Genomic DNA, 20,554 nt, shown 5'->3' with positions numbered 1-20,554 from the left:
GCCACCTAGCGGGCAGCGTAAATATGCACCCTAAGATACGACGGCGTAGGAGACTTACGCCGCTCGTATCTTAGCCTAATTTAAGCGTATATGGTTTCCAGAATACGCTTAAATTTGCGACGGCGTCGATTCAGAGTTACAACGGCGTATCTACTGATACGCTGGCGTAACTCTCTGTGAATCTAGCTAATAGTGTATATAACAAGATATAACAGCAGAGCACCACACACGAAAGATTAAAAAATTCAGAACTGGGTAGCATTAGATTTTCCTCAACCCTTAAGCTCTAATACTTGACATTTGATAAAACCTGGAAATTTATTGGATGAATAATTAAGGCATAATAGTCAATCAATCAGCTTATCTCAAGATGATCTAACGACAGACAGATAATCTTATCCTAAAAATTGTTTAAAACAGACCTGGAATGTTGAATAGAAATCTTCTTCTACATTGCCCTCATACGTTAGAAGCTCATTCAGTCCATGAGCCAATTCCTGAAAACAAAAAAACATATTCAGTACAGAAACATTACTAACATACAGCCTTGAGCCATATTTTGCAGTGTTATGTTAACCACATGAGTACTAGTCTGTCTATAACCCTTAAATACCAGGCAATTTTTTAGTGCTTTGACAGTTTGTCTGACAATTACTCTGAACACAAATTCATTTTATAACTTTTTGTCTTAAATAGAGCCTTCTTTTGGTGGTATTTAATAACTACTAGTTTGTTATTTACTTTATTATAGAAAATAGGCCACAAGTAAAACATCTTAATTACTGTTATAAAACAGATACAGTATATAACAAACAAAAATGTATGAACACACCCTCTCCCTAATGAACAAGTAGACACCCCAAGGGGGTCTCATTTGTTGCCGCATTTTTTTTATAAATGAAGAAACATGCTGGCATTTCATTTGGGTACAGCAAAAAATACAAATAAAGGGAGGGGGGCTGCCTCAGGCTCTTATGCCGCGTACAGACGGTCGTTTTTTGTGATGAAAAAAAACAACGTTTTTGAAAACGTCATTTAAAATGACCGTGTGTGGGGAAAACGTAGTTTTATGTCTTCTGAAAAACGACAAAAAAAAAATTCGAACATGCTCGAATTTTTTGTGTCGTTTTTCAAAACGTTGTTTTTTGTGTCAATGAAAATGATAGTGTGTGGGCAAAACGACGTTTCAAAACAACGTTTTTAAACCCGTGCATGCTCAGAAGCAAGTTATGAAGCTAGCTTCAATGGAAAAGAGTGCCGTCGTACGTGTTGAACGTAACCGCGCTTTGCTAGAGCATTTTAAAAAACGATGGTGTATAGGCAACGTCGTTTTTGAAAATTAAGTTTCAAAAACGTCGTTTTATTTCATGATTCAAACGTCGTTTTTTTTTTATCACAAAAAACGACCGTCTGTATGTGGCATTAGACTCTCGCATTACTGTTGGGATCCCTGCAGAGCCTGGACGGCTATGTGACGTCAGTCGACAGCAGGCTTTAGCCCGCTGCTGGCTGAATCGGAGTCACAGAAGTGCAAAACGAAGTGCACTAACAGCTACAGTGTGGTCGTAAAGTTCTGAGAGGGCGTCCACGCTCTGTGATCACTGTATCCTTCTGACCTAACTGAACACAATGTACACACGCTTTTTATCGACATTCCTTTCCTCACGCACTGTCACAGCTTGAGGGCAGGAGAGCCGGTAACCAGCAAGTGTGACAGGGGACATCTACACTGATAATCAGGGCACTAATTATCAGTGTCCTGATGATCAGTGCAGCCCCAAAAGTGCGAATCAGTGCTGCCTATCAGTGCCTCCTCATTAGTGCTATATTGTCAGTGCTGGCTATTAGTGTCCATCAGTGCCACCTATCAGTGCAGCCTATTAGCGCACATCTGTGAAGGAGAAAAAATAATTATTTGCTAGATTTTATAACAAACTAAGAAAAGCTTTTTATTTTTCTCTCCAAATTTTCTGTCTTTTTTTGTTTGTTTAGCAAAAAATAAAGAACCAAGGGGTGATTAAATACCTAAAAAAAATATGCTTTATCTGTCTCCAAAAAATTATAAAAACTTTGGGTACAGTGTTGCAAGGCCGCTGCCATTCAAAGTGTGACATCAATGAAAGCTAAAAAATTGGCCTGGGCAGAAAGGTGGTGAAAGTGCCTAGTAGGCAAGTTGTTAAACTTTAAAATACTTCCAGCCTCCTGCCTGCTCAAATGTGAAGTTCAAAGAGGTGAAATTGAGGAAAAATTTGTGACTTCGGGGAGAAATAAATGATTGAATGTAAATATGTGTTTTCAGTAGTTATTCCACACCTGTGTGATATTTATGTTCATGAACTATACATTTTATGAGAAAACTGACATGATATTACAACAAACAGCTAAAATGATCCCTGTGGCTTAGTGAATGGACCCAACGTGGCCTGGATCTAAACTTCTCTACATAAGAATCCAAACACAGATCAACATAGACTGCTTTGTGGTTATATCTAATATTCAATCCAACATCAAACCTACTTAATTAAGACAGTATTAATTTTTCTAAGAATGCAAACCCAGTAATAAACTTACCGGCATAATTTGATAGAGGTCATCCAGAGTGACAGTTGCGATGCCTACAGGTATGTTCTGATCGCAGGGTACTACAGGAGGACTCAGCAGCTTCTTGTAACAGCAGGGTGGAAAGCGAATATCTAGGGTTATGCTGTTATACACAGCCAGTCCCATCAACTTGCAAGGTTAAGTAAAATTCAATAATTTATTGTTTTGTGCCTATTTTAAAATTAACCTCCCTAGCGGTATGATTATTTCAAATTTTAGGTGCTGAAAGCGGTACCATTATTTTTCATGGAAATTTGGCGTTTTACATTGTAGGCCTGTAATTCTTAGGAATAACTCACTTAAATCTGTCCAAACAAGAGTCTAGTAGACATCCCCGGTATGATAAAGTTTGAAAAACAAAATCATAAATTATAATATAATAAATAATTATAACAAATAATAATATAATTATACTAAAAATTATTCAATAATGTAATCAAATCAAAATCACTGAAATTTGCTCAGTTGCAGAATTGTCGCTGTCATTACTTTTAGTTTTTTATGACGAATTTCCCCACAAATCGCTATCGCTCAATTCTGCAAGTGATTATAATTTATTATCGCTGTTTTCTAGCTGCTCTAAAACCAATTTTGACATAAAGGGACAGTTTTGGTTGCTATGGACAATCTACAGTTTGCAGGCAGAAAGAACAGTTTTTATTTTATAAAAGTACATGCAGAACACTGGGCAGACCACTAGGGACAAGGGGGGGTGTATTTTTTACAAACAGTACTGTAATCTATAAGATTACAGTATACTGTATGTAATGTGTTTATTTACTTTTTTGAATTTGGCACACGGGGACACTGTGTGAATCGAGCGAGGACGCCGCTCGCTCACACAGCGGGGATGCATCGCAGGATCCAGGGACAAGGTAAGTAACTTTGTCTGTGGCTTCTGTGAGGAGAGCCCGAGTCTGGCTCGGGGATACCGCTTTTGGTAAAGAAATCTTACCCCGAGCTAGACTCGGGAATACCGCCAGGGGGGTTAAACATAAATATATAAACATTGGTGTTACTAGAAAGAGCGAAGACATGCATAAGATATTAAATATTATGTATATCACAAAATTTCAACATGCTAAAAATCTGTCAAAAGAAAAGAAAACATAATTTCCCTGGTGAAATTATAAGCTGAAATAATTGTGATTTGCTGGAGGGAAAACAATACGTGACATCTCAGAGCTCGACTGAGGAGTTTGTAACAGGGCAGAGGGAGTCTGGATGAAGGGTGCCCACACACCAGCCAATTATGGCCAAGCAAGTCCTTGTCATCGAAGCCCTATATGGCTTAAAGATATTCAGTCTGGTACATAGAGGAACTTCACCCTTATCATAAAATATCAAAACAAAGGCACCTTTAGAAATGTTTAGTAATGCAATCTACAAACAAATGCTTATAGATTGCAGGCTTTTTTTTTTCTTTACACATCCCACTTTTATTTTCTTCCCCATTTTCATGGTGGCCTTTTTACTAAGGGTAGATGGAACCCATGATTCTTTGGGTCTGCCTCCTGAAACATGAGGCAGGAACTTTCAATTTATATCAATAGTGCCTCACCCAACCAGGAACTGGAAAATCAGTAATGGTCAGGGCAGCTGTATGGTGTAAATGATGGTTCAGTCACCACTCTTATTCATTCCCTGCACAAACTCGATTTTTGGGCTGGTGCTTGGCAAATGTATTTTTTGGATTTTGTTGTCACCATGGATGAGCATCCTATCACATCTGGCTGCCCACATCAAAGACATAAAGGAATACTGTAGTTAAAAAAGAAGCAAGAATCAGCTATAACATTATGACCACCCACCATAACATGACCACCGATCTAATATTGAGTAGGTCCTCCTTTTACTACCAAAACAGTCCTAATGACGAGGCATGGACTCCACTAGACCTCTTAGGCCCGTACACACGTCCGAGAAACTCGATGGGCAAAACACATCGTTTTGCTCGTCGAGTTCCTTGTGAAGCCGCCGAGGATCTCCGCGAGCCAAGTTTCCCCATTGACTAGCGAGGAAATAGAGAACATGTTCTCTATTTGGCTCGACGAGATCCTCGTCGGTTTCCTCGGCTGAAAGTGTACTCGGCAGAATACAGCAGAATACGGCAGAGTACTCGGCAGAATACGGCTCCGATCGAGTTTCTGGCTGAATTCTGCCGAGAAACTCGGTCGTGTGTACGGGGCCTCAAGGTATACTGTGGTGTCAGGTACCAAGCTGTCAGTAACAGATCACTGCCTCCACTGGCTTGCCTTCTTCCCATAGTGCATCCTGGTGTCATCTCTTCCCCAGGTAAGCGATGCACATGCACTTGGCCATCCTCCAAAGCATGTAAAAAAAAAATGTGATTTATCAGACCAGGCCATTTTTTTTTATAAATTTCTCTGTGGTATAGTTCTGATGCTCACATGTCTATTGTAAGTGCTTTTGGTTGTGGACACAGGTCAGCATAGGCACCCTGACTATGCAGCCCCATATGCAACAAATTGCGATGTTGCATATGTGTGTTCTCACAACTTTCTATAAAAATCAGCATTAAATTTTTTTTCAATTTGAGCTTAGTAGCTCTTCTACTGGACTGGACTACATGGGCCTGCCTTCGCCTCCCATGTGCATCATGGAGCTTTGGCTGCATATGAACCAATGTCGCCAGTTCCCAGGTTTTCCTTCAATGAACCACTTTTGGTAGGTCCCGACCACTATAGACAGGGAACATCCCAAAAGAGCTGAAGTTTTGGAGTTGCTCTGACCCAGTGTCAAAGTCACTCAAAATCTTTACGCATGCCCATTTTCTCTGCTTTCAACACAACAACTTTAGGGACAACATGTTCACTTGCTGCCTAATATACCCCACCCACTTTCAGATGCCCTTGTTAAAAGATAATCACTGTTGTTCAGTTTGTCATAATGTTATGGCTGACTGGTGTATTAAATAAATGCACCAAGAACTTTGAAACACTGTGCACTATGTGGCAGCATAATACAATTGTTATGTATATAAGATAAGAGAAAGGGTGCATTAAAAAAGATAAGCTGCTTATAACAGCAATGAGAATTCATCACCTTTGCTGCACAGTATAGCAGCATGCATGGAACAGGAGAAAATATACATGAAACTTGACCTGCCCCCCCAACCACCACCACCACCACGTGTGCTAATCAATAGTATCCCTGTGCCAATATAAAATACCATGCCCCTGAGTTGTGTGAAAAGTGAAAAGCTGCCACAAATCAATGGACAAATAAGAGGCACTTTAATTTTCACTAGATACAGTAGACATACAATTATGTCTGTGCTGCTTGATAAATTCCCTTGGGTGCATCATGTATTTTTTTTGAAACATAAAGGATACAGTTCCAACCAGACGAAACTCTGAATAGTTATCACACTTAAAGCTGCTAAACCAATGAAAGTTTGAGTCTTTGTGAAAGGTAAACATACCTGAAAATAAAATAAAATGGCATGCATTATTTATTTTGCAAAAGATTTACACTGTGATAAATTATCTGAAAGGACTTCACCAGGCTTGTCCATGTACTTCAGCTATTATGTAAACAAAGGAGATTGTGGCGCTGAAAATTAGTGACACATGGGTAAAGAAAGAGTCAGCTGCATGGATGATGAATCCTTGTTACAAAAAATAATAAATAAAGAAAATTCAAAAAATGAAAAATGACAAAAATAAAATAAGAAAAATATGAACCTGGGAATAATGAGTGATGCGATGGGTCTTGGAGGGAGAGACACTGTTCTGTGATGAGCTGATGGTCCCAAAATCGTTGTCCTAGGGCAAGCCTTCCAAGGCAGGGGAGACCAGAGCAGGGACTCCAAACATGTATGCAGGGTAAGGGAAAATAAAAAAACAGAGGGCGCCTCCAGGTTAAACGTTTAAAAAGCTTGTTTAATACACAGACAACAGTGTTAACTTACGTAGTAAAATCTTAAAATCCAGTATGGAAATTTACTCATTCAATGCTGGGGGGGGCGGGTAGAAGGGACGTCGATCCGGGCTAGTTGTTTATGCTGATCTTGCTCTCTGGTTGCTCTCTTAAGCCTGTCAGTCCTTTTGCTGTGAAAACAGCTGGTCCGGAGGGATAGTGGAAACGAGGCCCGGAGCTCAGCGTAGGCCGCGGTGACGTCACCAAATGCGACGACGTTTCAAAGCTGGCGCCGTCGGATGACCTAGCGCGCTTCTTTCTCAAGCATGGCCATGCTTGAGAAAGAAGCGCGCTAGGTCATCCGACGGCGCCAGCTTTGAAACGTCGTCGCATTTGGTGACGTCACCGCGGCCTACGCTGAGCTCCGGGCCTCGTTTCCACTATCCCTCCGGACCAGCTGTTTTCACAGCAAAAGGACTGACAGGCTTAGGAGAGCAACCAGAGAGCAAGATCAGCATAAACAACTAGCCCGGATCGACGTCCCTTCTACCCGCCCCCCCCCAGCATTGAATGAGTAAATTTCCATACTGGATTTTAAGATTTTACTACGTAAGTTAACACTGTTGTCTGTGTATTAAACAAGCTTTTTAAACGTTTAACCTGGAGGCGCCCTCTGTTTTTTTATTTTCCCTTACCCTGCATTCAGCTATTATGTGAAGCCTTGCCTTTTCTTCTCAATGGTTCATTCAGGTTCCATTAGAGACTGCAGTAGGAGAGTCTTCATGTATGTGTGTGTTAGCATTTATGTTGGGGGTATTGGACACAGCATCAGTAGGGAGATCTCATAGGATAACACAGTTTATTATCACAATTTTAAGGCTAAATTCACCTTGAAATTTATTTTTTTAATGAATTTTTTTAAATGTATTATTGTTTTTTTCATAATCTGTAAAGCATTGTACCTGCAATCAGTGGATCAGGGGATCGCAGGTACAATGCCAGGCTCCTGCAGACTCTTCCTCCAGTTTCCTGTCTGTGCTGAGGTACAGGCTTTCAATTATAGAGCTGGAAGAACGATCGGGAGGCTAGAAGGCTGGCTGATCCCAATTCCCCTTTGCAATAGGCAACGACTATTAAATATTTAGGGATTAATATTTCTTTCAACACTAAGGATTTTAGACAACTTAACGTGTCCCCAGTTCTTCAGTGGTGTAAACAGAGGCTAAAAGCCTGGTCACATCTCCCTTTATCCCTTATTGGAAAAATAAGTGAGATACACTACGCCGGCCGTAAAGAAGCGATGCGCTTCGTGGATCTGGCCCCAAGAGTTGGATTGGATTATAAAGTGTTTTTTGATCATCTTATTCAGTTAAATTGCCTCATCAATTCAGTTTTTTTCTACTGGGGGGACTCCGGTGGTGGTAGAGTTGTTTGCCTGAAGTAAGAATCCCTGAATGAAGATTGATAGTTAGCATTTCCAAATCTATGGATTTTCTTTTGGGCGCTTTGAAGTAACTTCTGTAGTTTAAAGGACTGATTTGGACTTTGCTCGAAATCATTTATTTTATTGCACAGGTACTTACTGAATTTTGAATATATGTATATTGCACTATTTGCACTTCGATATTTTTTAGCAAACAAATCACTTCAGCCTTCCTTATCTATCCATTGAAATATAAGGGATTTCTCCCTGTTGGGACACTAAAAAGTAGTCCTGGACTTACCATAGTCAGGATGGAAAATTTGTCTGATTAGCAGGAGAAACCACTCCTTAGTCAGGCCACCCATGTCAAGACCAGCTTCCCCAACAAAAGTAACCTTCAGCTTTTTCTTCAGGTCTGCCCGTTTTCTTGTGAGCTGGAAAAACAAAGTAGTGTAACCCCTTAATAAGTTATACCAGAGTTATTTTTATCAGTTTAAAGAAAATATGGGCTTAGTAAAACATATGAATACATACATATAACATAAATAGAAACTGCAGTACTACAACAAAATCTCCTATACCTTTGTGTTAATTGAAAAAGCTGCTACATGCTCACATAGTACAGCAGGCTTTCAATGGTTAAAACAAGGGTTCAGGAGGCAACAGGAGGAGGGGTCCAGGGGAGGAGGGGGCTCCGCAGTGACGTCACTGCCGCGGCCGGACTCCCGGAAGTGGGAAAGGAAACCTGTCAAAGACAGGTATCCTGTCCCCCCTCCCCCCGGAAAGGTGCCAATTGTGGCACTGGAGGGGGGGGGGGGAATACGATGAGCGGAAGTTCCACTTTAGGGTGAAATTCCACTTTAAGCTGGCTACACATTATACAATTTTTATGTTCAATTTCCTTTAGACTTCAATTATGTAGTGCAAGGGCCGGCCTGATTGCATACAATTTGAAAGTGTTTAGGTTTGACCTCATATTATATGGTTTTGGTAAATCTAATGTAAAATTATACAAGAAGATTGTATAATGTGTAGCCAGCTTTAGATGTAGTAACATATTTACAGTAAATACATGTTTAAATTGAAGCCAGACTTCTAATACTTTGCCAGCAGTTACAGCAAGACTTCTTTTCTTTATCTTTTGGGATAAGGGTTCACATAAATAAAAGCTGGTAATGTTAGGCACCCCTGCCAGTGTTAAAGGATCTGCCTCATCCCTGTAACTACCGTGTTTCTCCGAAAATAAGCCCGGGTCTTATATTAATTTTGGCAACAAAAGACACAGTAGGGCTTATTTTCGGGGTAGGTCTTACCATGTAATGTACGGTCTTATTTTCTGGGAAACACGGTACAAGAGAGCTTTTCTGTTGAAAAACAACAGACTTACTGGCTAAATCAAAAGATGAAAATAGAAGAAAGACTAAAAAAGGAATAATACAGCCATCAAATCTAGGAATTGGTAAGCTGCAATATAATAAATGTTTGCTTTTGGGTTTCATACTGCTTTAAATAGCTATTGCAGTATCTTGTTCATACAAATAACAAGTCACACAGTAGTTGGGCACACAATGCTTTTTCTGGCTTAGTTTGTAAATAATATGTTAAAATCTGAGCTCCTATAACCTGTCATTTTATCTAACCAAGGATAATGTTATTGAAAAATAATACCTCGTCAAGCGAATCACTGACCAATTGTAGCCGTCTCACTTTAATATTAAGAAACAACATATTCATATCTGGCTTTTGCCGCCTAGCTACTTTATCCACAAGGCTTTGCTGCAAAAAAAAAAAAAGACAAGTTAAGAAATAATTCGATTTTTATTTCTAGAAATCTACTATACCCAACTTAATCTTTGGTTGTAGGCCCTTCCATCAACCTAATAAAAAGAACTGCTGGTAACTGCACAAAAATCAAATATTTTCAATGAGTACATTCAGGGCCAGATCCACATAGAAATAGATCGGCGTAGCGTATCAGAGATACGCTATGCCGCCGTACCTTACCTAGCGTTCTTTCGAATCCTCAAAGATTTTGCGCCGTAAGTTACGGCGCCGTAGTGTATTTCTGGCGGCGGAATTCAGAGATTAGGGGGTGTGTTTCATTTAAATGCCGAATGAACTGCGCATGCTCTGTTTCTAAATTTCCCGCCGTGCATTGTGCCAAATGACGTCGCAACGATGTCATTTTTTTTAACTTAGTCGTGAATTACATCCATCCCGATTCACGGACGACTTACGCAAAAAAAAAAAAATTCAAATTTCGACGCGGGAACGACGGCCATACTTAACATGGCAAGTCTAACTATACGCCGCAAAATAGCAGCTTTAACTATACGCCGGAAAAAGCAGACTAGAGACGACGTAAGAGAATGCGACGGCCACACGTATGTTCGTGGATCGTCGCAAATAGCTAATTTGCATACCCGACGCGGAAAACAACGTGAACGCCACCCAGCGGACGCCGAAGTATTGCACCTTAGATCCGAAGGCGTACGAGGACGTACACCTGTCGGATCTAACCCAGATACCGTCGTATCTTGGTTTGAGGATTCAAACTAAAGATACGACGCGGGTAATTTGAAAGTACGCCGGCGTATCAGTAGATACGCCGGCGTACTCTGTCTGTGGATCTGGCCCTCAGTGTTTTTCCTTGATAGAAAAGTGTTTTTAATCATTTGCAATGTGCCTTTAACTTGCTAGAAAATGTGACTACTCCAGAAAGAGTCAATTCCCTAGCACAGCTCCTTCCCTCCTTGCACATTATATCCCACTCCTCTTCTGGAAGTGTCTATTTGCTCTCTGTGTGGTACTATTCGCATCACCCCTCACCTTCCTATATACCGTTATGTAAAGTAGCTGCTGGGGGAGAGGTTAAAGCCTCATACACACGATCGGACTTCCATTCGGACAAATCCGTGGATTTTTGCCTGAAAGGCTTAGTCCGTGAACTTGTTCTGCATACAGATGGCAGAACATTTTCAGCCAACATACACCAAACAACGTGGGTTTTCAACTCTTTACCGCCACCCTTTGGGCAACTTCTGCTATGCATGCGTGTTTGTACTTTGGATTTTAGTCCGACAGATTTGTGTAAACATGATCAGATAATCCGACGGAACACATTTGTTGTTGGACAATTTGAGAGCATGCACAGCCAACATTTGTTGTCGGAAATTCCGATAACAATTGTCCGATGGAGCATACAAACGGTCGGATAATCCGCCAAAACACGGAAAACTGTTGTTGGAATATCGATCATGCGTACGGGCCTTAAGACGTATCATTTTATTGGTAGCTTTGAGACTGCCAAGGCACATACTGTATATTCTTATGGGAAGGTTTTTGTTAAAATTGGCCCTTTAAATATTAACAAGTGTATCTGGTTGCTACACATTACAGCACTTTGCTTTGTACAATGTGCCCATAATGGGGGGTGCTAAAATTCTCAATTAAATACATTTTTTATAATGGGAATCACAAATAACATTGGAAATTTAGCACATTTGTTAATAGGTTTTCTAAATAAAATAAAAAAACAAGACAAAGCTTATTTCTTTCCGCAGTGGATTGTCTGTCAGTTATTTTGTGATGAGCAATTGAATCACAAATAGAAAAACTTGCACATTTTTTTTCTCCTGTGTACAATGTATGAATACAGATTTGTCTAATCAGTGGTGAATCCTACATTTCATAAATCATGCTCAGATTTCTTAACTGTCTGACTCCCATCAGATCAAAAGAGTATCATAAAATGTAAGCATCGCTAATTCTAATGATTAGATCATTACTGCTCTTGAAGGTAGCTCAGGCCTCTTGGAAACTGAGGCTAACATAGGCAAGTTTCATTGAACTTTCTGAGCAGCTTCTGCTTGCTGGAGCAAAAAGTCCAAAAACGCACACACGGTCCAATCGGAGAGCTTGCAATTCCAAAAACATTTTTTAAAGAAGCCATTCACCCCAGGGCAATCGGCTGCAGTACATATAACACAACTGCATTAACACGTATTAAGTTAAGGCAGGCTATTTATTTGAATTAGCTGTCAAATGAATATGGGTTTATAAATGTACCTGCTGCATTTTTGGTAACGCAATGCACTTCAACGTACATTACTCATTGCAATGTATGTGTGCTGTAGAGTTACTATTCAAAATGAATAGCACTATAGCTCAAGCTCACCAGTGAACCATAGCAAAATGGTTGGGCTCTAAAGTCTTACATGAAAGATAATTTCAAAATGATGTATTAAGACTAACAAAGACTGACTTACTCTTGCAATGCTGATCATCTGTTGCTCGGAGTCCTTCTGAATGATGACTTTTTTTGCAGCAATGGAGAGGACAAAAGGAAACTGACAAAATGAAAACCTACAAAACATAAATAGATTGTTAAATATTATACCCAAACCTTAATTAGCATTGTCGAATTGCATTTCTGTTTAGATTTTATATTTGGCATCATGGACTGTTGAAAAGTAACAACTGTAGCAAATGTTAAAAGGTCTTCAAAAGTTTAAAAAACCTTGTGCCTGGAATTGGGCCTTACTGAGCCTCAATGTACAATTAGACGAAGTGCATTTGTCCTGGATTATTACAAAATACACTGCTCAAAAAAATCAAAGGAGCACTTTTTAATCCGAGGATAGCATCAAGTCAGTGAGCCCGGGTTCACACTTGTGCAAACTACTGGCAGCACGAGGCGATACCTGGACCCTATAGAAGTTGCACAGGCAGTCCAACTCCTCCAGGATGGCACATTAATACAGTAGGTGAACCCGATTTTGTGTCAATCTCGCTCTCTTTCTCGGCGAGATTGAGCACCTACGAGCCCCATCGCGGGAGCCAGCGCCGAGCTGGCTTGCCGCGATGGAGACAGAGCCGTCATAGAAGCGACGGGAGATCTGACTTGGATTCCCGCCAATTCTACACGTGTGCGGCGTTTGTTATGAATCCTGAGGGGGAAGTCCCCGCCGGATTTTAAATAAAAATCCGGCATGGGTTCCCCCTCAGGAGCATACCGGGCCCTTAGGTCTGTTATGGGTTGTAAGGAGAGCCCCCCCTACGCCGAAAAAAACGGCGTAGGGGGTCCCCCTACAAGCCATACCAGACCCGTATCCAAAGCACGCTACCCGGCCAGCCAGGAAGGGAGTGGGGACGAGCGAGCGCCCCCCCCCCCTCCTGAGCCGTACCAGGCTGCATGCCCTCAACATGGGGGGGTTGGGTGCTCTGGGGCAGGGGGGCGCACTGCGGCCCCCCCACCTCAGAGCACCCTGTCCCCATGTTGATGAGGACAGGGCCCCTTCCCGACAACCCTGGCCGTTGGTTGTCGGGGTATGCGGGCGGGAGGCTTATCGGAATCTGGGAGCCCCCTTTAATAAGGGGGCCCCCAGATACCGGCCCCCCACCCTAAGTGAATGAGTATGGGGTACATCGTACCCCTACCCATTCACCTGCAAGAAAAGTGGTAAAAACACAAATAAACCACACAGTGTATTAAAATATTTTATTAGTCTGCTCCGGAGGCCGCCCCCTGTCTTCTTTATTAGCTCTTTTACCAGGGGGGGCTTCTTCTTTGACGTCTTCGGGTGGATGGGGGCCGCCGTCTGGTTCTCTTCCACCGCCGGGGGGGGGGGTGGCTTTTAAAAAAGCCCCCACCCCCCCGGCGGGTTTCCTCCGGCGTCTTCGGCGGGGCTCTTCTTCTTCCGCTATCCCGACGGGTCTTCTCCGCTATCCGGGGGGTCTCCTTCTATATTCGCCGCTCTCCGCTGTTGACTCGTCGCACCCCGGTTCTTCGTCTCGCAGTCCGGTCCCTTCTTCCGTGCTGTACGTCTTCTCCTTCCGTGCTGTGATGAGTTCTTCTTCCGTGCTGTGACGTCATGTTCTTCACTTCTCTTCTTCTCCCGATGTTGACACGCCGGTCCTTCTCGCTGAAATGACGGATGCGCGCCTTGCATCGGACCTATATAGGCCTCACAGTCCCATCATGCTCTGTACCTACCCATGTGATACCTACCCACGTGGGTAGGTATCACATGGGTAGGTACAGAGCATGATGGGACTGTGAGGCCTATATAGGTCCGATGCACCCGCGCACCCGTCATTGCAGAGAGGAAAGGCGACGTGTCAACATCGGGAGAAGGAGAGACGTGAAGAACATGACGTCACAGCGCGGAAGAAGAACTCATCACAGCACGGAAGGAGAAGAAGACGTACAGCACGGAAGAAGGGACCGGACTGCGAGACGAAGAACCGGGGTGCGACGAGTCAACAATGGAGAGCGGCGAAGACAGAAGGAGAACCCCGGAGAGTTGAGAAGACCCCCCGGATAGCGGAGAAGACCCGTCGGGATAGCGGAAGAAGAAGAGCCCCGCCGAAGACGCCGGAGGAAACCCGCCGGGGGGGGTGGGGGCTTTTTTAAAAGCCACCCCCCCCCCGGCGGTGGAAGAGAACCAGACGGCGGCCCCCACCCACCCGAAGACGTCAAAGAAGCCCCCCCTGGTAAAAGAGCTAATAAAGAAGACAGGGGGCGGCCTCCGGAGCAGACTAATAAAATATTTTAATACACTGTGTGGTTTATTTGTGTTTTTACCACTTTTCTTGCAGGTGAATGGGTAGGGGTACGATGTACCCCATACTCATTCACTTAGGGTGGGGGGCCGGTATCTGGGGGCCCCCTTATTAAAGGGGGCTCCCAGATTCCGATAAGCCTCCCGCCCGCATACCCCGACAACCAACGGCCAGGGTTGTTGGGAAGGGGCCCTGTCCTCATCAACATGGGGACAGGGTGCTCTGAGGTGGGGGGGCCGCAGTGCGCCCCCCTGCCCCAGAGCACCCAACCCCCCCATGTTGAGGGCATGCAGCCTGGTACGGCTCAGGAGGGGGGGGGGGCGCTCGCTCGTCCCCACTCCTTTCCTGGCCTGTCGGGTAGCGTGCTTTGGATACGGGTCTGGTATGGCTTGTAGGGGGACCCCCTACGCCGTTTTTTTCGGCGTAGGGGGGGCTCTCCTTACAACCCATAACAGACCTAAGGGCCTGGTATGCTCCTGAGGGGGGACCCATGCCGGATTTTTATTTAAAATCCGGCGGGGACTTCCCCCTCAGGATTCATAACAAACGCCGCACACGTGTAGAATTGGCGGGAATCCAAGTCGGATCTCCCGTCGCTTCTATGACGCGCTTGCTGGGATGTGCTGTCACTATTCCAGTGAGTGCGAGGTGTCGGCGAGATCTCGGCACCATGTCGCTGAGTATCAGCGCGACGCTGTCGTGCTAAAAGCACAATATCACAAACACCTACTGTATGTGCCATTGCCAGATGGTTTGCTGTGTCTTCCAGCACAGTCTCAAGAGCATGGAGGAGATTCTAGGAGAGCTGGACAGGGCCGTAGAATGTCCTTAACCCATCAGCTGGACCAGTGTGCTCGTTTGTGCAGGGAGGAACAAGTTGAGCACTGCCAGAGGCCTACAAAATGACCTCCAGCAGGCCACCGGTGTGAATGTCTGACCAAACAATCAGAAACAGACTTCATGAGGGTGAGGAAAAGATGATCCGCACTCCGGTCATTGCTCTTAAACAATTGACGCATATATTGACAAGCCACAGTAGACAAACGCAAATAGGAAAGGTTGACGCGTTTCAGCACCCAGGAGCTCTGCTTTCCATGTGATGTATGGTAGTAGCACTGACTTTTTTGTTTATATTCATGAGGGTGACCTGAGGGCCCAAAGTCCTCTAGTGGGCCTTGTGCTCACTGCCTGGCACCATGGAGCTTGATTGGCCATTTGCCATTGAGCACCAGAATTGCCAGGTCCGCCACTAGCACCCTGTGCTTTTCACAGATGAGAGCAGGTTCACCCTGAGCACATGTGACAGACGTGAAAGGGTCTGCAGAAGGCATAACATCATGCTGCCTGTAACATCATTCAGTATGACTGGTTTGGTGGTGAGTCAGTGATGGTCTGGGGAGGCATATCCATGGAGGGACACACAGACCTCTAAAGGCTAGACAATGGCACCCTGACTGTCATTAGGTATCAGGATGAAATCCTTGGACCCATTGTCAGACCCTACGCTATGCAGTGGGTCCTGGGTTTCTCCTGGTGCACAACAATGCCCAGCCTCATGTGGCAAGAGCATGCAGCCAGTTCATGGAGGATAAAGGAAATGATAACCACTGAATGGCCCCCATGCTCGCCTGACCTAAATCCAATAGAACACCTCTGGGACATTATGTTTTGGTCGATCTGACGCTGCCAGGTTGCACCTCAGTCTGTTCAGGAGCTTAGTGATGCCCTGGTCCAGATCGGGGTGGAAATAACCCAGGACATCATCTGTCGTCTCATTAGGAGCATGCCCCGACTTTATCAAGCATGCATACAAGCATGTGGGGCCATACAAACCGAGTACCATTTTGATTTGCTGCAATGAAATTTCAGCAAAATGGACTAGCCCGTTGCATCATTTTTTCACTTAGATTTTTGGGGTGTCTTTGAATTCAGCCCTCTGTAGGTTGATAATTTTCATTTCCATGAAATGATGTGGCATTCTTTCATTCCTAACAAATTACCCAGTCCATATGACAGCATGACATTTTTCTCTATTGAGATCTGATATGTTTTCAAAGTGTTCTGTAAAGTTTTGAGAAGTGTATATATGCATTGGGTGCCATTCAAAGTGTACAATGGCAGCTCTGTCTTGTATGTAGGTGAAAATGTTGCTTCCTATCATCAAACTGCAGTGCCCTATGTTTTTTGAGTATAGTAACAGCCAAGCCCCTCAGTGCAAGTGTTCATACACAGATTTCTGTTGCAGGTAAGGGGAGGGTGTTTGTCTGATATGCTCAGTGTGCATTTCCAGGTCTTTTCTGGTGCCTATTAAGCTGCATAATCATATGTGCATACCCATAACTAATCATACTCTTGGCTTGCCCGACATTAAAGATAATTCATTAAAGGCAAATAGGCAGTTTACTTTGTAAGGAAATTTCTCCTTAGCTTAGTGAATACAGTAAAAATTCAATTTGAACAGAACATCGAATAGCACCTGCATACTCACAGTACTGTTATGTCTGTATTTATTACCATTGTGTGATCTTACTTGTTCTGTATTGATATATGTTTTTATACAAAGCTCATATCTTGAGTCCCTGTTTCGGGGCTTTTTTGGAACACTATATTAAATAAATTTATACTTTTTTATTCAATTGGTACATTTTCATTTTTTGCTGCAGCACAAAGCCCCTAGGGGTAATTTTCTCTTTCTTCAAGAACATCGAATAATGTGCAAGAAAAACGCAATATTTTTGCTTGTGTGTGACTGGGCATAGAAGTCAGCAGAGCGTTACCTCATTCACTAAGCTAAAGAGGAATTCTCTTGCAAAGTGAATATCCTATTTGCCTAGTACAAGCTGGGGTCTTCTAAAGTTATAACAAAATACACCAAACGTTATATTGTCCTGTGCTGTATCACCTGGAAGCATAAACCTGTACCCGTTTGATTGTATCAATAAATATGCCTTCTGTTGAAAAAAATAATACACCACCGTTGTCTCATTAGGAGCATGCCCCAAAGTTGTCAGCATGCATACAAGCACATGGGGGCCATACAAACTACTGAGTACCATTTTGAGTTGCTGCAATTAAATTTCAGCAAAATAGACTAGCTTGCTGCATCATTTTTTCACTTTGATTATCAACCGTTCATTAATAAAAACAATAGACATCTTTTATGCTATGGGTAACAAACACTTGCATGAATGTTTCTTAATTACTATAGGGTATATTTATCAATGTTTTCACCCATGATTCATATGATTTTCACCCAAGATTCAAACATTTTTCACATAAAACATTATTAGAAAAATTGATGAATATTGGATGAACATTTTGTGAAACTTGGATGACAAGCTTGGATGTTGGATGTAAACATTGTAAATGGACCCCTATATCTGTTAATATTTTCATGACAAACAATAATTGGAATTCATAGCAAAAATTAAGACTGGTTCAATTTAAATACTCACCTGTGAGTGTTGCCATAAAACTGCCAGGTCTGATAGTCTTCCATAAGATCAATATGATCCAAAGTGGAATTATAGAAGTCGGTGTAAGGGATAATTGGTGGATTGCAAAGAGAGTTTGCAGCATCTGTGGGAGCAAAACAAAATCTCAGTGGCAATAATATAAATTTAGGCATTGTAGAATACTGTGTCTAAGACTGGCCATAGACAGATACTATATATATCTACCAAAAATAGAGAAGTTTGTCGCCTCTATAGTGCCAGGACAATAAGCTACCCAATGATCTGAAGCAGAGCACACGCTGTTGACCATTCTCATATCTGCTCTCAGTAACAAAAGAGAAGAGTCGTACATTCTCAAGGTTTCCCAAGGATGTCCCTATAGGACCCAATATTTGCCTTAGCACCAGACTGGACCAGGTCATTTATGGCCAACATTAGTTCCTCAGTGCTCCCCAGAAAGCCTATATCTCTGTCTAGTTTAGAAAACAAGGTGACCATGTAGATTATATGAAGTCCAACAGATATCCAACTAGTTAACATGATTGATGTGCCCATTCGAACATCATATCAGTACATGTATGCAATTGTAGTGCTACCCCCTCAGGAGCCGCTGATTGTTGTTGGGATCGGCATATTAAGTTACCTCTTACCGTTGTCTAGGGGTGAAGTGGATGAGTAGATTAGTGAGCGAATGTCCAGACAATAAATGAAGATTTTCTGAATGCTTTATTCTCGGCCCAACATGACCAACATCAACATGAGGTAGAGAAAGGGTTGATGAAGCGATAGAGAACTTTGCAGTATCAGGCCTGGATATGAGAAAGAGCAATCCTGCTCTCAGTAGTAGTAGATACAGTTCGTCGCCACTCTAGCCAGAGTGGGTGAAGTGCCCCCCGGACAGACTCCTGCCACGAGCCTGGCAGCCGAAGTGTCACTTTAGGTTGCTGGGAGGAACAGGCCTCTGCCACAGACCTGGCTCTATGGACCTATGCCACAGGCCTAGTACTTGGATGAGCTGAATGGATTGAGCGAATCCTCCCAGTAAATTAAGTCAGGGTCACCGGGTGACAGTTGAAACGTACCTGTCAATGTTCCGGTCACCAGATCCCCGATGGTTCGTTCAAGCCCTATTGAACAACCTGCCTCTGGGTTCGCCTCAAGCCGACCCCCACCGAACGGCATACAGCCTGGGATCTCCTCAATAGAGCCAGGGACTCAGCGAGTCACTGGGGCCCCTTTCAGCAATATGGAGCTCCGAGTAGCATGCGACCCCGGCCTGGTAGGCCATATCGCCGGGGTCCGTTGGATGCACACACCCCAAAGGTGGGTTCCGCACCTGTAACCTGTAACCCGCGAAGAACCAACAAAAATGGCGTCTGCCACAGATATACTCTCCCCCAGCATGCCCCGCGAGGGAAAACTCCTCTAATTGGCTGCTGTGGAAAAGTGGCTCTGCCAGAACCCCTCTAGCACTTACTGTCGCCCAGTGGTGGGATCGGCACCCCTGGCGCGCAGACTGACCTACAGGACAGTTCAGGAATGACAGCAGCCCAAATTTAACATATTATGAATGGGAGCAAAATAACTCTCCCATTCCCCACTAACTTTAGCGTAGTGCCCATACTGAAAGTAAGGGGGCGCTACACAATATTTCAAAGTCTCATGTATAATATGGCCATTCAGCATCTGCACTAACTGCCCATATGTCATATCTGTTCATCCGCCATGTATGGTCAAATTTGCTGCAGACCAGGCAGCCTAGGTAGAAAACTGTTAGCTTTGTATGGCCATCCTTGGTAATTTTAAATAAAGGCCCATGCATTCAAATCATTGGTATATATTTAAGTGCAGACAGAAATATTTTGCTTGACTGATTACAATAGGCTGAAAGTCTGATCTTCAAAATGTGTAGAAAGGCTTATCTTTAAACACCTTCCTCCTGTCCTATTATAATACTTTGGCCAGGAAGGAATCGTTATCCTGGGAGAACATCATATGCCTTCCTCCCACTCAAGAAATGAGACAGGCCATCAGTATTGATCAATTTTCAAATATATATACCAGTTTGTAAAGTGTATAGCTTTTACACAAATTAAACAATATACAGATTTGGGTTATATCTACCAAAGAAATGTAGCAGAATAACTTTTGGCCGAAAAATATTGATTTGCAAACAGAAACGAAGAAAAACTTTTTTCTGTATCTTTTTTGTGTATAGCAAAAAATAAAATCCCAGTGGTCACTAAATACCACCAAAAGACAGCTAAATGATGAAAAAATTGGAAACAGTGTTGCATGAATGAATAATTGCCATTCAAAGTGTGACAGCGCTAAAATCTGAAAATTGGCATGGGCAAGAAGGGGGAGAAAGTGTCCTGAAATTAAGTGGCTAAAGAATAAGAAGCGTTCATTTCCACCTCGCAATTACATGGTTTTCAAGTTGTATGATTTTTTTTCTCGTGGTAATCATATATATGGAAATGTAATTGCAAGCACTGCAAGACCATCTGGACGAAGAATAATTAAAGGGTCTGTCCAATTAAAACCTATTTTAGTCATGGGTAAACGCTGGCCTGACAAGAAAAAACAATTGTCTCTCCCTATCAGAGTAACCCAATTCATGCCTAGC

General features: G+C 43.0%; 1 protein-coding gene across 2 annotated transcripts in view; it reads right to left on the bottom strand.

Moving 5' to 3' along the window:
* Positions 1 to 20,554, bottom strand: part of HECTD2 (HECT domain E3 ubiquitin protein ligase 2) — a 105,706-nt gene that overhangs the window by 12,587 nt on the left and 72,565 nt on the right. For both annotated transcript variants that reach the window (XM_040362129.1, XM_040362130.1), the window contains exons 10-16: positions 17,926 to 18,049; positions 12,175 to 12,271; positions 9,575 to 9,682; positions 8,208 to 8,340; positions 5,958 to 6,046; positions 2,572 to 2,730; positions 423 to 497 (exon numbers count right to left, since the gene is read on the bottom strand). In XM_040362129.1, the coding sequence (XP_040218063.1) occupies positions 423 to 497; positions 2,572 to 2,730; positions 5,958 to 6,046; positions 8,208 to 8,340; positions 9,575 to 9,682; positions 12,175 to 12,271; positions 17,926 to 18,049 (785 nt within the window). The remainder of the gene's footprint in view (positions 1 to 422; positions 498 to 2,571; positions 2,731 to 5,957; positions 6,047 to 8,207; positions 8,341 to 9,574; positions 9,683 to 12,174; positions 12,272 to 17,925; positions 18,050 to 20,554) is intronic.

The sequence above is a fragment of the Rana temporaria genome, chromosome 8, assembly GCF_905171775.1.
Source record: "Rana temporaria chromosome 8, aRanTem1.1, whole genome shotgun sequence".
Classification (NCBI taxonomy): Eukaryota; Metazoa; Chordata; class Amphibia; order Anura; family Ranidae; genus Rana; species Rana temporaria.
This window is presented reverse-complemented; position numbering and strand designations above follow the sequence as displayed.